The 16,774-nt window shown below is 40.2% G+C and overlaps 1 protein-coding gene across 1 annotated transcript in view; it reads right to left on the bottom strand.

Annotated features, from left to right (window-relative positions):
• cfap61 (cilia and flagella associated protein 61) overlaps positions 1-16,774 on the bottom strand; it is a 67,965-nt gene that overhangs the window by 39,298 nt on the left and 11,893 nt on the right. The window contains exons 14-16 of the mRNA XM_050058601.1: positions 14,599-14,805; positions 11,366-11,494; positions 6,245-6,372 (exon numbers count right to left, since the gene is read on the bottom strand). Of these exons, the coding sequence (XP_049914558.1) occupies positions 6,245-6,372; positions 11,366-11,494; positions 14,599-14,805 (464 nt within the window). The remainder of the gene's footprint in view (positions 1-6,244; positions 6,373-11,365; positions 11,495-14,598; positions 14,806-16,774) is intronic.

The raw sequence follows: 16,774 nt of genomic DNA, 5'->3' as shown, positions 1-16,774 counted from the left end.
CTGAAATGTTAAAACTCTTTAAACACAGCTGACCTGTTCAAGAGTCTCCCTGCAAAGACACATTTTAAAATCCTTAGCCAGTGCAAAAGCAGTCTCCTGCAGCCGTAACCTAAACACAACAGAAAGTCGGCCATTTTGAATTTACTGTTAAATTTAGGGGCAGCTGTCGGCCATTTACAGCAGTCATACTTTAACAAACTCCTCCTAGAGATTTAATCTGATTGACTTTAAATTTTGTCTGTACCATTTAAAGACCTTGAACATGCAAAGCTTTTAAAAGCTTGAGTTCTCGTCAAAATGTGTGACCGTATTTAGGTGCTAATTTTCCATGTTTTGCCACGTAACAGGAAGTTGTTTGTAACTCCCCTGTAAATCGTAAAATCTGCCCCAAACCTGTGTCACATCCTGAACACATCAAGATGTAATTTTTTAATAGTTATAGCGCCCCCTACTGATAACAGGAAATACATGCTTTATATTTTGATGTACTCCCCCTAGCAAGTTGACCAGATCCACCTCAAATATGTACTGCAAAGCCCAAAGACCTCGATGATGCTTTCTGGTGAAAATTGTGAGTTTTCATTGAATGGCATTGTCGTGGCATGGTGGCCATGTTGCACGTTTCACAAATGAGTTGACAATAGGAAATGACATGCTTTATACTTTGACATACTCCTCCCAGAAGGGTGAACAGATCCACCTCAAATTTGGTCAGCATAGTCGCAATACCTTGATGACGCTTACTTGTGAAGATTGAGAGTTTAGATTGAACGATGTTGCCATGCCTTATTCGCCATGAAACAGGAAGTTATTGTAACTTCCTTGTACTTTGTCCAATCTGCCCCACATCTCACTGTTGTATAAGACTCCAGGCCTGAAGACATCAACATGCCAATTATGTGTCATAGTCATTGCGCCACCTACTGGCAAGGGGAAGTATGTGTTGTCTGACCGTTACGTTTTGATTTACATGAAAATTGCATGGTGTGGTCTACAGTTGATTTATAGCAACATGACATATTAGTAGTGTGTTTTCCAGCATCACATAGTGGACACAGGAGGTGGTACAAAATGTGAAATAGATCATTCCAGTGCCCACACCCAGGATACACCATCGCACACCAGTGTGCAGTGTCTGACTTTCAAAAAAAATCAACAGCTGTGTCAAACGGTGTACTGCCAGTACCCCTGCCAGTACCCAAAGGTGTGAGGGCCTGTTCATCGCTTCTCACAGCTTTAATACTAATACTTATTATTATTATCTTTTATGTTTATTGGAGCAAACGAGAAATAAACAGCTAATAAATCACAAACTATAAAGAATATGGTATGTAAAATTAACAAATTTCATCTTCATTTCTTTCTTTTTTTATTAAACTGTGCTTTGGATGGCATTTGCCTTTTCTTTTTTGCCTTTGCTCTAGCATATTCTGACTGTCAGGATCACTCACTGATAAACACATTAAAGTGGACTGCATTGCCAGGACTGTTAGCATCAGATCTTTGGGAAAAAAATATTTGGGTGCAAGAAGAATCGCCATTGTCCTGAATAAACCTCACTAAAAAAATCCAGGTGCTGAATCAGTGGTTCTCAGGTGGAAGTTCTCTAGCCTACCAATGCATTTGTGGTTCCTGAGCATCCTGAAAAATCCTGAACTGCCCTCCTCCCTCTTGCATATTTACTGTCCACAGTGTACAGCATCTCTTGTGATGCAAATGACTTCTTTTGTGGTGTCCTACAGGGCATCACACAGCTGATAACAGCAGCTCCAGCTCCTTCGTCCAGTGAATAGCAGAGTGTGTACCTCGCAGTGTTCAGCCTTATCACACTGACGCCTCTGATCACCTCCTGCTCCCTTCTTATCTCGGCTTCCTGTTAAATTAACGCCCACCGGCACAGATCTACAAAACCAGACACCAAAATGCTGGTAAACTGACTGGATATAGATTGAACGGCTGCTGTATTAACATTATGCACAAATAGAAGGACTGGACAATACAGGAAATGCATGTATGCTGCGAGTGAGATGGTAGAAATTTGTCAACCAGCAGTGGACAATCAATGACTACTATATAGTAACATTCGATTTACAGGACTTGTTTTATCAATTTTATGAAGTATCTTGATTTGTCAAGTATCTGCCGTGCTAGATTTTTCAAAAACGGACAGTTCTGTTCTAAATTAAATTTCCAGGAACTACATGATATAAATATAACATTGCATACTGCATAATAAATAATTGTATCCATGTTTCCCATCCTTTCTCTCTGGAGGAGAGTGTGGAACAATCATGGAAATTATGCAATAAACAACTGTTTTTACAATCGATTAACCTGTTGATTTTTTGATTGATAGATTCTTCAGTCTATAAAATGTCAGAAAACAATGTACAGTGCTGTTTTCCCATAGCTGGAGCCTACGCTGATGTCCTGAAGTCACTTGTTTTGTTTAACCAAATGTCTAAAATCCAAAGATATTCAATTTACTTTGAAATAGAAACCAAGCAAAGCAGCAAATGCTCACATTTCAGATGCTGGAACCAGCTAATTTTTTGGCATTTATGCTTGATAAATGACTTAAATTATTAAAACTCAAATGTTTATATTAAGTTATAGTACTGACTTGCAGCAAAATGAGCATGTATATAAATGAAATCAAACCAGAGTTCAGAGATGGATCAAGTAAAGAATCCTTGACTATCATTTCAAAGCTTTGAAATGATACTGGCGTGGTTTTTGTGGCTTGACCTTTGATTTTGATGTGAACATGCAAATAATAGTAATAATCAGCCATCAGACAATGAGTGCAGTCAAACTTTCCTTGTTAATCTGTGCCAGAAGGTGGATTTATGCCACAGCAGTGAGGCATTAAGGCCCATTATTGGTGTCTGGATGTGAGTGAATCAGAAGCTCTGGATTTGCTCTGTTATCAGCCGGTGACAGACGGCCGTGGTAACCCTGCAGCCTGACCGCAGTGAGCAGAGGGCCGGGCCGCCGCAGAGCTCTTTATCTGTCTGACCCCGTCCCAGCCAGTAATGAAGTTGGGGGGTGGTGCTGGTGCTGCATTCAATGAGCACATGGAAAGCTGTGTCGGAGTGGGGGGGCGAAGGGGGGATGGACGTTTGGGCAGGGCTGATAAGGGGGGCCCCAGCAGTCCGAAACTGACCCATCATTCACCCTCTCAATGCGTCGCCGCCTCACCATTAGTTCAGCGGACACTAACTGCCTCATTAGTCAACTCATTAGTGACAGCAAACACAGATCGCTGCAGCAGATCCCTGACAGGGGGGGAACAGTGGAGTGGCTAATTAAAGGGGGCCAGCGCTGGCCCTGCTGAATGCCAGGCCTCAGACAGCTGCGTGTGCCCGCCCCGGCATCACCGGCGTGCCAGCCTTGCCAGCTCTCAGAGCTACGAGATCTCACTCACACAAAACAACAACCCTGGTTGCCTGGCAGCTATCGCCTGGTTCTGAATCAGCAGCCCTGCGCTTCTTATTATCTGCCGAAGTGGTTAATCTCACAAAGCGAGGACGAAGGCAAACATGTAAGACGTCCGACCCGGAGTCAAGTGACATTTCCAGAGATTGGATTCCTGAAATAAAAGACGATAAAGAAATGAAAGAGAAGCTTCACTGAGCGACTGCCCTCCTTGGGTTCAGGTTTTCTGGGCACACTATTTCTTTACAGACACATGAGAATCTGTGACAAACATAATCATATAAATACTTTTCATTTGAACAGCTGCCAGCTGTCTCTTATACCTCCTGCATGTCATACTCATGTGTGTTCAATGGCACTTGGAGATAAAATTGATTATCCTTCTGTTACCTGTCTACATTAGACAAACAGGAACTGACAGATCCAGACTCAGACAGTGCTTCATCTGCTCACAGATCAGTCTGTGTCAAACCAGATGGAGATTTTTTTTTTTTTTTTTTTTTTTCACATTTTAGATTTTGGTCAAACCTGCTATTTGACACCAAAAAATAAAATCTGTGAAATATTTTGGCAAAATTTTGAGAATAACATAGTTTTTTGCCTCTGGTAATATTGTCATTTTTGCCTCCTTAAACTAAATATGAAATTTGGTAGGGGGCACAAACAAAACAGTGTACAACAGATAAAAATGATTGAAAGGCACAAGCAGATGTCACATTTTTCAAAAGTGGCCCTTGAATATGTAAAAAAAAAAAAAAGCAAAATGGGTGGTTTGGGGCTCCAGGAAGTCAAGACATATGGATATTCCCATACTTCCTGCTAAAAAATGTTTAATTTAAGTTTATTGTGGGTTATTGTGAGTGAGTAGTTGGTTATGGGAATGAGTCCATATCCCCTTTTTGGCATCTCAAATAGGCAACAAATTGCAACCTTGACTTGTCATTCTTGCCATATTTTGGATGCTGTTTATGTTAGAGTCTCTAAATTTTGTATAACAATCAAATACTGTATTTTTAGCAGGGAGTATGGAAATGTCCATATGTGCCTGGGATCCCCAAACACCCATTTTGCACCTCTTTCCATTTTTAAAAGCCAGCTTATGTCTTTCAGTCATCTGGATCTGTTGCACACCGTTTTGACTGTGCCCATACCAAATTTCATGGCTTTAGGAGTTACATGTCTGAAGATATTGAACCCTAAAAATGGCTTCCAACCAAAGATATTTTTTAGGCTTTGAAAATGACAACATTTCCTGGGGCAAAAAAACTATGCACTTCTGTAAATTCAGAAATATCTTACAGAGTTTATTTTTGGTCTCACATAGCATATGCATAAAGTTTGAACAACATTTAAATTAAAAATCTGACATGGAACAACCCTTAAAAAAAGGTTCTGGTTGGGCACAAGTTTTAATTTGGTACCTGGCCCTTATTTGTTTCTAGTGCAGGTTGAAGCATACAATAATTCCTAACAGTTACATTTACTATGATGAATATTAGGGGTACAATAAACCAGAGCAATTAAGTGGAGAGAAGCAGGAGCGAGTGGGTAGAGCAAGGGGAAGGATTTTGGATGAAGTGCAAAGCTTTTTTTTTTTTTTTCTTTTTTGTTTTTAAAAACCCAACATTGTTTAGTAGCCTTATCTCCCTCTTCATCCCACTCTGATTTTGCTCTGGTACAACTCACACCAGTTCAAAGCATGCCCAATACAGAATGCGTCTGTGTGTTGTGCTCACACACTATTTTCTGTCAAAAGTTGGTTGCTGCAAGCTCGACACAGAGGTTTACAAAGTATTTTCAAAAGGAAACGGAACAAGCTGGTGAGCGATTTGAGTGGAACGGTGGAGCGGGATGAAATCTGAGTTGAACACTGAGCAATATTGAGTGGGGCGTCCTGGATCGGCTTTGAGCCGGGGAGCAGAGAGGACAAACAGCTTCATGAGCAAGAAGCGGAAAATCTCAGCACTCAACTCAGCTCAAATGCTCTGCAGTATACAGATAAACTTAAGTTTATTCAATATTTTTCAATAATTGTATCTCTTACAGAGGGTTCTCAGTCAACATCTCGTTTTAAGACATTTTTTGTCTTAGTTTATGTTGTGCTCACATAGTGTTTATTCCTAAATAAATTATAAAGCTGATGTCACTGGTGTTATATTTTTCCTTTACACAAATCCCATGATAAGGTCCAAACCAACAACATCTGACTTCTCTACCCTGCCTGTGGCTCTTGGCCAAAAGCCCACTGGTTCCTACTGAAGGCATATATCTTTAAAAAATAACAAAGGTCCCAGTATATTATTCATTACCCTCAGTAATTTCCTAAAACAGATGGTCACTGGAGTTTTTATTAAACAAACAGGACAAAATGGTGCATTTGTTGGGGACTATTTTTATCGGTGGATTAATTCACATGTGGTGCTTTAGTGAGTATTTGGGGCAGCAGGTCGGTGTATGTAGTGTTGGTACTGGTTGGTATGGAGTTTTGGGGCAAATAATTAAACTTCCATGCACAGACGGCTGTGTGCACTGTTCTTGATGGGAACTTGGAGATGACAGGGTACATACACAATGCACAGATGGTGCTGTGTGTGTGTGTGTGTGTGTGTGTGTGTGTGTATGGGAGGAGGGGGTTAATGGGGGAGTGACAGCAAATTTTTGCCCCAGGGTCCCTTAAAAGGTTAATCTGGTCTTGCTTACAGAGGAAGAATTGTGACGTTATTTGTCACTAGTTCAGAAAAGGCCGGTATACACAGAGTCTATAGCACATCTGGTAGAAGATGATCATGTTTGGAGTGAGACTCACCAGAAGCAAAGCACCTCGAGGAAAGATAAACCTGTGTCTGATGCCCCCACCACCACAATCCTGGCGTTAATGGTGACCTTTGGCTCCATGGTTAACTTTCTGCTGATGAGGCTGAGAGCAAACGGTGCCTGAGAGAAAAACAGAGAGAGAAGACAGACAGTCTGATTCACGTTTTTTTTTTTTTTTAACAGAGTGAAAATAATCTGGAGGACATTTGTCACTCCCAAAATGACTGGTGCCATTTTCTGAAAATCAAATGATCTTCCAAATGCATGTTAACCCACTAAAAGCATTACATAATAATGAACCCAATTTTTACCCATTTTAATATCACAGGATAAAGTAGGAACTGGCTTTTTATCAAGGTACTTAATCTGCCTGCTGAACAGACAGTATGGCTCTCAGGCAAAAAACTTTCTAGTATTTGTAACATTTAAGCAAAGTTTTGGGCACATCTTACATTTCTAAAATCTCTGTCTTATTAAATACCAACAATCATCCTTTTATAGATGCTCAGCAAATTCAGGTTTACTAAAGACCACTGGACATTAGATAAATTTAAGCAGATACACTTTGATGTGCAGACATTTCACAACAGAATTCAGCTGACTAAAAGGGTATTAAATACATGTAATTTATCATCTGAAGCACTCAAGTCAAGAGAGGGAAGAGTTCTGCATCTTTAAATGTCTGAAGTACCCCTTTGTTATCAAAATTTTGTTCTACAATGAATTTGGCATTTTTATACAACCAAAAATTAATTGCTTTTATTGTAAATTTTGTTTGATAAAGACAATCCTTTATTAGACAGAGAGTAGAGAGATGACAGGAAATGAGGAGAGATGAGATGAGATAAGATGCGCCCAAAAATTGTATTCAACCACAAATTATCTCTTTTGTCCGTCCAAAATGAGACTACAAGTTGAGCTGACAGAAAAAAAGAAAAAAAACATAGGATGATAACACTCTGACCTTTGTTCAATGAAATAAACCTAGTAACTGTTGCTTTTATCATTATCAACCCCTCACACTGGAATAGATTCATTTTTAAAAATGTATTCATATGTGTACTTGGTGTATTTTCCTCATGCTGCCTGCAACTATTTGTGTATTAATCAGGTGTTTTCTCGTCATTCATATGTTCAAAAACCAATAAAGAATATCAGAATTGCAATAAGTGCAGCTTCACACTGTAATGAGATGGAAACTCGGGGATCAAACATGTGACCTGACAGTTAAGGAACACTTTTCCACAATAATTACAAAAGACTCCCACAGGAATTAGTAGAACACCACGTTCTGATTTACCAATTCCTCCACCGCCAAGTGTCTCCGGTCCTCACCCTGTGAGGCAGCTAATGGCTCCTTCATCATCTGTAATTAGGCAGATTGGCCCCACAATGCACCTTGTTGGATGAAAACAGCATCAAGCGAAAAAGGGGGAAACCCAAGGGTGAAATTAACCTTTGTGTAATATTCAAATAATTTCCATGAGGGCATGTGTGCCCGACATCTGTCACGTACTGAGAGATGTTGTAGCTCAGGGTTTGACTAGTGGGAAAATGAAAGAGCCTGTGCTTATTTTATATGATAAATGTATCTGTGGAAAACAGAAAAATAGGTAATCTTATAAACAGTTTGTACTGCAGCGATAAAACAAAAGCAGCTAATACTTAAGTACTTCAGTGTAAAGCCGTAGCCATGGAGTCAGCAATGTCTACATAAACTACACATTCAGGGCAACATATGTATTTGGCAAATGTAACATCACACAGGCATCAACGTTAGCTGAATACACCCATGAGCACCATTGTTCAAGATTCAAGATTTTTACTTGCCATTTCTCAGGTACAACTGTACAAGGCCACTGGAATCCCTGTGTGGATTCTTGCGCACATTGTTGGTCGCTGGGTGAATGTGAGGCAAATTAACTGCACATAATTTGGCAACAATAGCTAACATTATGGATGATTGATTGATAAGCGCTCACAAATGGGCCTGTTTTCACAAAAAAACATAATACTAGAACAGGTAGTAATCTTAATAATGGCATTTTCTGAATTTTATTTATGATTGTGATTACATTTGCTAATGATTATTAGTAGAGGTGCATGGCTGCCTGTTGTAACACAGCATTTTTTTAAGGTATACTATTTATCAATTTATATTTTAATTACTGCCTTGCTTTAGTACCTACTTCAAAACACTATGAGCCTGTTTTATATCAAATATTTAAATACTTTTTTTCCCTTTGCAATATTTTTGATCAGTTCATCATTGTTTACATCAGGTCAAATGTAATAGTGTGTGTGTAACAAGTGTGTGGACATACTTCAGGAAGATATTTTACCAAGTAGCTGCACTACAGTTGTTCTGTTAGAGATATTTTAGGAGCATGTTCATTTCTAGGACATGATACTCTCCTGGTTGATTCATTAGTACAAAAGATAAACAACTGTGTTAGAAAGTATTCGATGTTTGGGGCGTCGTGTAGTGGATAGTGCCGGCGCCCCATATACAGAGGTGATGCCTCGCTGCAGCGGTCACAGGTTCTACTCCGGCTCGCGCCCATTTGCTGCATGTCATCCCCCCACTCTCTCTCACTCCCCCATTTCACTCTCTCCTGTCAATTAAAGGCAAAAGCCCGAAAAAAATATCTTAAAAAAAAAGAAAGAAAGTATTCGATTTTTGATAAAAAGTTGAACATTCAAGTCTTGCTTCAATTACTGTGCAGCAGTATGTGGGAAAACTGGACTGGAGCATGATTGGGTAACAGCAGTCAGATACCAGCAGTGATAAAGATATATTTGTAGGAAAATGTTGTTATTATTTCCTATAAAAGACATCCGTGAAATCACATTTATCAAAACAATATTCACAAAATGTATCAGGTAAACAATAATTTTAAAGCTGCGCGTCACATAGACGCTGCATTCTGACATTTATTGAAAATTAGTGTTACTTTATATGTAAAAATCCTCTATGTGTTATTGCACAGAGGCAAATTAAATGCCTACATGCATCCATCTGAATACTGCAGGAATTAACCAGATGAGGTAATCAGATGAACAAAGCTCCCCTCTCATCTGCATGTGCGGTGGAGCAGGTGCAGCAGCTCTTATCAGGCTTGAGATGCCTCACCTTCCCTAAACACAATGACCACCGCTCTGTGTAATATGATCCTGTATTGACAGAGAGGGAACAGGTGCTTTAAATTTGATTAATCATCCCGGGGCTGACATCAGGAGGCAGAGACCCAGCTCAGAGACGAAGCTCTTATCTGCACGGTAGCCTGGAAATCATGACTACTGTGTTACCGAGGTGAAAGGGGGGCAGGCTGGGTTTGATGGAGTGAAATGAACATGTAAGTGTACACAATGACGCCTCGGGTATAAAGAGAGCACTGCTGCACATGGGGTAAATATTTAAAGTACAGAACATTGAAATAAATCACAGACACATTAACATCAGCCAGGCTCGGAGGATTTAAGACCAGAACATAGGACTTATGGTCAATTTAAACAAAAGAAGAGCTAGGATTATTATTATTCACCTGTCAGTTTCATTTAAGGTTCTTCAGTAAAAAAAAAAAAAAAGAAAGAAAAAGAGGAAGCTACTCTCAAAGTGACACTATCTATCTAATCACACACAACCTATCAGTGAATACCTTTCCACTGACCTGTCCCTTTCTCAGCCTGTAGGGGAACCTATTTTGGCCTTCACCTGCCAGTAGTCTTCCAACTGGTGCATTTGTGCCACTAAATTCAAGGTGCCACTTTGATGTAAAAACACCAAAGGCCCTCTCTTAAGCCTGTGTTTGGTTTGTTCAGTCTGGGCTACTGTAGAAACATGGTGCTGCAACATGGTGGACCCTGCGAAAGAAGACCAACTCCCTATGTAGATATGAGGGCAGCGTAGGTCTCATTCTCAGCTAACACAAACAAAACAATCATACATTTCAAGTGATTATATACTAATGAAAACAGAATTATGAATAAACTATGATCAGTTCGCTCAATTTCTGCCAATAAATCCTTCTAAATCCTAACAATGGTCCTTAAAAGGGGTTGTGTGCAAAATTTGAAGCGTATGCTCGTTCTCATTCTGAAGTTGTTAAATACCATCGCTTTGTAAATGATTTCAGCATCAAACACCTGATGCCAAAAGCCACCTTTCGTGGAAGTATGATACGCGACCAGATGGCGTCAGCATGTTAATGCAGCTGGACGTAACCTTTCACGTTGTTGTCAGATTGAAAAGCTGCCAGTAACAATGAAATATAAGGAGCTGGAAAGTCTCAATAGAGTGGGTGGGACGGGTAGTGGATGGGTCCAACAAACCTCGGACTTTCAACCAGGAGCCCAGTGTTTGCTTCTCGAATGCCGAACAGAAATGTTTATTTTTAGACCTAACCACATGGTTTTGTAGCCTAAACCTAACAATGTGCTTTTGTTGACATCTCAGCATTGGTAGCACGTCCTGGAACATAAACAGCAGATGCAGAAGGATACCTAGCATGGAATATGTAGACGTAGGCCAATGACAAAGCGGTGATATATAACTACTTGGGATGAGAATGTGTTGGAGTTTTCTGAACACATGGAAATGGCTTAGCTGGCGGTTAGCAGCTAATGGTGCAAACTCCATAAAAAGTGCTTGACAACAGCAACAATAGTGACAGAGCTAACGATGTTAATCAGGGGTGAACTGGAAAGATGGTGCTACGCTTCTACCGACACTGTGCCTATGTCACCTGTAATTACAACATACAGAACCTTTAAGTGCGTAATGTTTTCAATTCAGCTGACACTTTATCTCCTTTCAGTGGTTATACTTTCAGTGTTTACACCTCAGCTAATAAATGAGGATACACTTTAGGACTAAATGTAATAGAATATAAAATGATCATTCCATCATACTGTGTTTCATCTCCTGGTGTAATGGAGTTTCTTCTCCATACCTTTAAGTGAAGCACATTGTGTGTCACTCTGTTCGCTGTTGAAACAGCACCGTCTTGTGGTCACATTAACACCCTGCTGTGTTCCCTCTGTCAGCAGCCTTCAGCTAATCTACATTCCCTGGCAGGCAGCCTCCCTGTCAGCCAGCTGCTGCTGTGCCCACCTGGTCCTCGGTGATCTGCCTGGAAGGGGCATTGATGCCAAGCTCCTCCAGCGGGTAGATGATCTGGCGTCGTGGACGGACGGGGACCGCGCAGTTGAGGACAAAATCCAGATGGTGGACGCAGGAATTCTGGGTGCAGAAGAAGAGGGCACAGTGTCAGTGAGCTCAGAAAGGGAGAACCCCCTTGGAGGTTAAACAGCGTCAGTGTGGGGGCTCGGGAGGCAACTGGAAGGCAACAAAGTGATAATGAGCTCAGGTGTAGAGGTTAGATGATGCAAGGTTTACACGGCTGACATGAGCCGACTGAAAAACATCACCCGATGCTTCACCCATCGCCTGCACAGAGATAATTCTCTGATTATCTTCTGCCATTATTCTATTTGCACATCATCATCTCCCAATCTGGTGCTTGTTTGTGGAAGGTAATTAGCAGAGGAAGTGGAGGCCTCTACATGTCGAGGAAATGTCTTATTATGGTGTGGAGAGGTGGAGCTGGCAGCACTGGCGGCACCTGCTGCCCCGACCCTGGGGACAGCAGCCTGCTGAGGGCCGCACTCTGCAAGAAATGACCTGCTTAAAACATTTTACATGATCAAATCCATCTGTCTGATCAGCCACAGAAGACAGATTGCAAAATCTGAGATGCTGTAGATTTGTCCAAATTAAAGTCTGGTGTATCACAGGAAAAGGAAAAAAGAATGACCTACTTGAGTCTGACAGACAGCTTAAAAGCAACATCAATTATTCATTTTAGTCACTCATTCATTTTAATTATGTTGTATACTGTTGGGTATCAACCTATAATAATGCATCATAAATTATTATTGTTATTACTATTAGTGGTAGTAGTTTTGTTTTTTGTATTATTCATCTAAATATGCAAAGTAACTAAAATTATTAAATAAATGTAGTGGAGTAAAAAGTACAATATTTTCCCTCTGAAATGCTAAAGTAGGATAAAATGTTAATACTCAAGTAAAGTACAAGAACCTCAAAAATGAAGCCTATAAGAACAGTGCTTGAGTAAATATATTTAGTTACTTTCCACCACACAGTTTAACAGAGTGGATGGTACCTGTTCTCCTCAACTTGCTGTTAAATGGCTCAATTCCCTGTTTTTATGCGCTGTCAGTTTGGGTCAGTTAGCTATGTTTACCCAATTTTACCACATTGTCCTGCTGCTTTCATGTTTGGTAATCCTCTCAGAAAAATGTTTGAGATATTTAAAGCCTGTTCTTGACCAGGTATCATCCCCTCCGAATAACCAGCTGGCAACCCCCACAGCTGAAAAATGAACCCAATGCCCAAGTGCCAAAAACTCCAATCTCAAATGGCCACTTGAGGCTGGTTCCAAAAGCAAGTACTAGCAGCCTAGCACTAAAAAAAGTTTGGGTTTCTTTAGCTAATTTCCCAATTCTTGACAACTGCAAAGGGGTGATTTTTTTTTTTTTAAATATAACTCATTTGTTAAAATTTTATTAAGGTTTAAATTCACACATAACAAAGGGTGATGCTACTTTACTTCTGGCTCCAAAGATCCAAGATGGCAACAGCCCAAATGCCTAACTTGAGGCTTAAAAAGGGAGTTTATTTTATACAGTCTATGCAAATAAGACAAGAGAAGCAAAAAAACAAACAAAAAAAAAACAAAACCTATTTTCTCTGACAGGCAGCAGGCAGTTAGCCATGTTTTCCCCGGAGAATCACTCCAAGTTAAATCTGAATATTTTACCAGGGGTTTGGTGTATAACAATACTTCGTGGCTATTGAGCACCAATGTGTTTCAATTCAAGTTTTTCTTCTAAAAAAAAAAAGGGCTTTTCAATGTGTGTTGTAAAAGATAGTCCTCATCGATAATGGTGATCGCAGTTGCTACCTTCTTTAAAAAAAAACTTCTGACAAATATGAACCAAACAGCATTTGGCAAACAGCCAATCAAACTGCAGCAGGGTAACAGCCAATCAGGTTTGAGCATGTATATTTTTGTTTTCCCACACTTGGGACACATGACATTGCAAGCCTGTCCAGCAAAGTGCAATCAAAATACCACTTTTAAACTATTACAGCAGCAACAAGGTTTTATGTCATGGTTTACTCCAGAATTATAATAATTCCCAAATTACTCAGTGCCACTAGAACCACACTTCTTTCTGCTGCTAGCAGGTGGCGCTTTGACAACAGGGTCATTACATTTTTGTCAAAGCTACAAAATAAAAACCCGGGTAATAAAAAAGAACACATGTACTAATTATTTAATGCAAATGTTAAAGATCAAAGGTCATAGCAGAGGATTATCAGGACATTTATATCATCCATGATCATGCATATTATAGCCTCTAGTCTAAAAGGAAAATTGTTTAGGGGTTTCGAAAACCACAACCAGTTTGTTTTTAGAGTACAGAAACTTAAGCTAGGATTAAGACATTTCTTTGAATGTTTAGCAACACAAAAAGCAAGACTTCTATCAGGCTTTTACCAGGCTTTGACTATTTCGCACAACTTCTTGTTTTCTGCAGATTTAACTAAGAGAAAAAAAGAGTCAAATATATTTTTATAAATATACTTTTTGACTCTGCCTCTCCTCTTCTAGAAAATTTGATGTATAGTAGTTTTTGAAGGCTGTAACAAGTCGACTGCAAAAAGCTGCAGCAGAATAGTGAGTTTATAAAAAGTAAACTTTTGGGTTCTCTCTCTCTCATTATCATAAATGATGGGAAACATCACTATAATAAAGTCTAGGTTGAAAAACAGGTTTACCATCGTTGGATTTACTGTATTTGACCCAGGACAGAAATGAGATTTGACCTGTTTTTAAACATCTTGCTACTATTCAAAGCTGATTTTGTTGAGCATATTTTACAGAGGAAGATGTGAAACTGGTCTTGATCATTAGAGTGTATCATGTGTAGACACAAAATTATCATGAATTAAATGTCAAATTATTTGTTTTCCTTCGATACATTAAAGAAATGATCAAATCCAGTTTTCCTGAATGAAATTCTATTATCTTAGTCGCCTGCGTTATTTTCTATTCAATCTGTATTCAGTGTGTAAAATCAACTCAGCACTCACTTTGAGTTTGAATGACTTGTCATGAGGAATATTTTTTGCAGTGTATGAACTGAGGGTCATTACACTAATGACAATGTACATCTGAGCAGACATGCACAGAGGCTCGAAGGGGCCCGGTGATGAGGGGCCAGTGAGAGCCCTGAGGGTCCCTGCACACTCACCTCCTGGCTGTTGTATGAGGGGTAGACTCTGTAGAACAGGCAGGACTTGTGAGCCAGCCGGAGGACCTCCTTAAACAAGTGTTTGGTGAAGTGCTGGAAGAAGGGTATGAGGACAAAGTGGCGTATCTGAGCGTGCTCCTCGTTGTGGTGATGGCTGAAATATATGAAGTTCTCGATGTTGTAGTGGGCACGAATGTACTCGATGTCCTGACAAAGACAGATGAAATAATGAATTCAGTTTTATGTTGATACACTCAATGACAGAGGTTCATTGCGAGGACAAATTTTTGCATTTGATGTTGCTCTATGTTTATTTGCTTATGTTTAATGTAGTTGCCCTGTTTTTGGTACCATTCAAAAGCTGCTGATGACTGTAGAATAAAAAAAGATTTCAGTAACATTTTGATCTGTTATAGCAATCTGTCTCAGTTTTTTCAACATTTTTCTTGATTGAAATTACACTAAAACAGTACACTAAAAGAGAAAAGACTTTACCCTACCAGCAGACTTTTCTGTATTTAAAGCCGCTACAAGGAACTTTTAACTGGATATGCAAAAGTCTCTCGTTTCTGCTGATGTCTGTGCGTGACCTACAACAGCAAATGAGACCATCAGTGTGAAGATAAGCTATTTCTATATAGTGTATATCCATACCTTTACGAAACTGTGTCCGGGTCCGCCACAGGTCGCTTCCAGGACGAAGTGATTTACGGCACTCAGACGATACACTTCATCTTACCTAGCTGCTTACATTTAGTGACTCTTATAAATAGTCGCTATTCCTCCTCCTCGACCCTGCCATGTCTCAGTCACACAGAGAAAATCCAATCCTCGGGAAGTCAGGAAATCCTTCAGGATAAACGTTTTGTTCGCTAGCGATCTAGCATTTACCAGCCCAATCCTGGCAGGAGCTGGCGGGTCCACAGCGTTAGCTGTCCGGGGAGCCACACACAGAGGCCGCAGGTTGTGCAGATTCACCCCGCGCCAGCGGGGACGAGGAGAGCAGGGGCTGCGGGGCTAGAACACCTCATCCGGGCCAGACACCAGCTAGGCGTCGACAGGGTCCAGTGAGTGCCGAGAAATAAAGAGGTGAGGCACCGCTGCATACTCAGTCCAAGAAGCCATGGAAGTGCTCGCCAAACAGGCCTTCAGCCTTACCAGCCGACCGCTGCTTTTACCCCGGCGGCAGTGGCGCTTACGCCGGAGAGGTGGAGCTGGGGCGCGGCAGAGGTGAGCTAGGATCCCCAATAGGAGCGGGGGCAAAGTTTTCCCGTCTTGTTGTTTCATTCATCCCCAAAACAAACACATGCGCGAGCCAGGTAAGCGTCTTTTCAACAATACGCGCTAGAGCTCATGGGAAATGTAGGCGTCATTCCGGCAAAACCCTACCGCTTTTGTCTGCAGGGTCGCCAATATCAATTCAAATTGAAAGTTCCTTGTAGGGGCTTTAAATACAGCTCCTCAATCGTACTCATGTGCAGACAGACATTGTTGAAACCTTTATTTTATTTTTTCAATTTACCCTTATTTCTGGTGAAGATCCTAAAGTTTTTAAAGATATGCCAAGCTGAATTATAGGGAAATGTGTGCAGAATGACCCATTTTTTGTCTTTAATACTTCAACATAAACTTTCAATGCACATGTGATATAATCTTGATAAAGCCCTGGAGAAAACAGTGTTGAAACTAGTAATTATTTTCATCATCAATTTATCTTTAAAGAATTTTTGATGGATTAGGTAATAGTCCATAAAATATCAGAATATTATGCAAAATCACAATTACCCAGACCCCAAGGTAACATCTTCAAAGTGTTTGTTTTATCTGGCCAACAGTCTAATACAAAACATAGTCAATTTAATATTATATAAAACCGAGAAAAGCCAGAAATCTTGTTTGGCATTTTGTCCTAACAACTGACTTAAAAGTCTAGTGTGTAGGATTTAGAGGCATCTAGTGGTGAGGTTGCAGAACTGAAATTTGCCCCATGTGCCTAGCTTGTCGGAGAACTACAGTAGCTGATGCAAACTGCAAATGGCCCTATCAAGAGCCAGGGTTTGATTTGTCTGTTCTGGGCTACTGTAGAAACATGGTGGACTTTGTGTGATATAAAGGGCTCATTCTAAGGTAACAAAAACACTACGATTCTTATTTTGAGGTGGTTATACACTAATGA

Source organism: Epinephelus moara, chromosome 12, assembly GCF_006386435.1.
Source record: "Epinephelus moara isolate mb chromosome 12, YSFRI_EMoa_1.0, whole genome shotgun sequence".
Lineage (NCBI taxonomy): Eukaryota > Metazoa > Chordata > Actinopteri > Perciformes > Serranidae > Epinephelus > Epinephelus moara.
The sequence above is the reverse complement of the archived record's forward strand: the minus strand, read 5'-3'. Positions and strand labels throughout refer to the sequence as shown.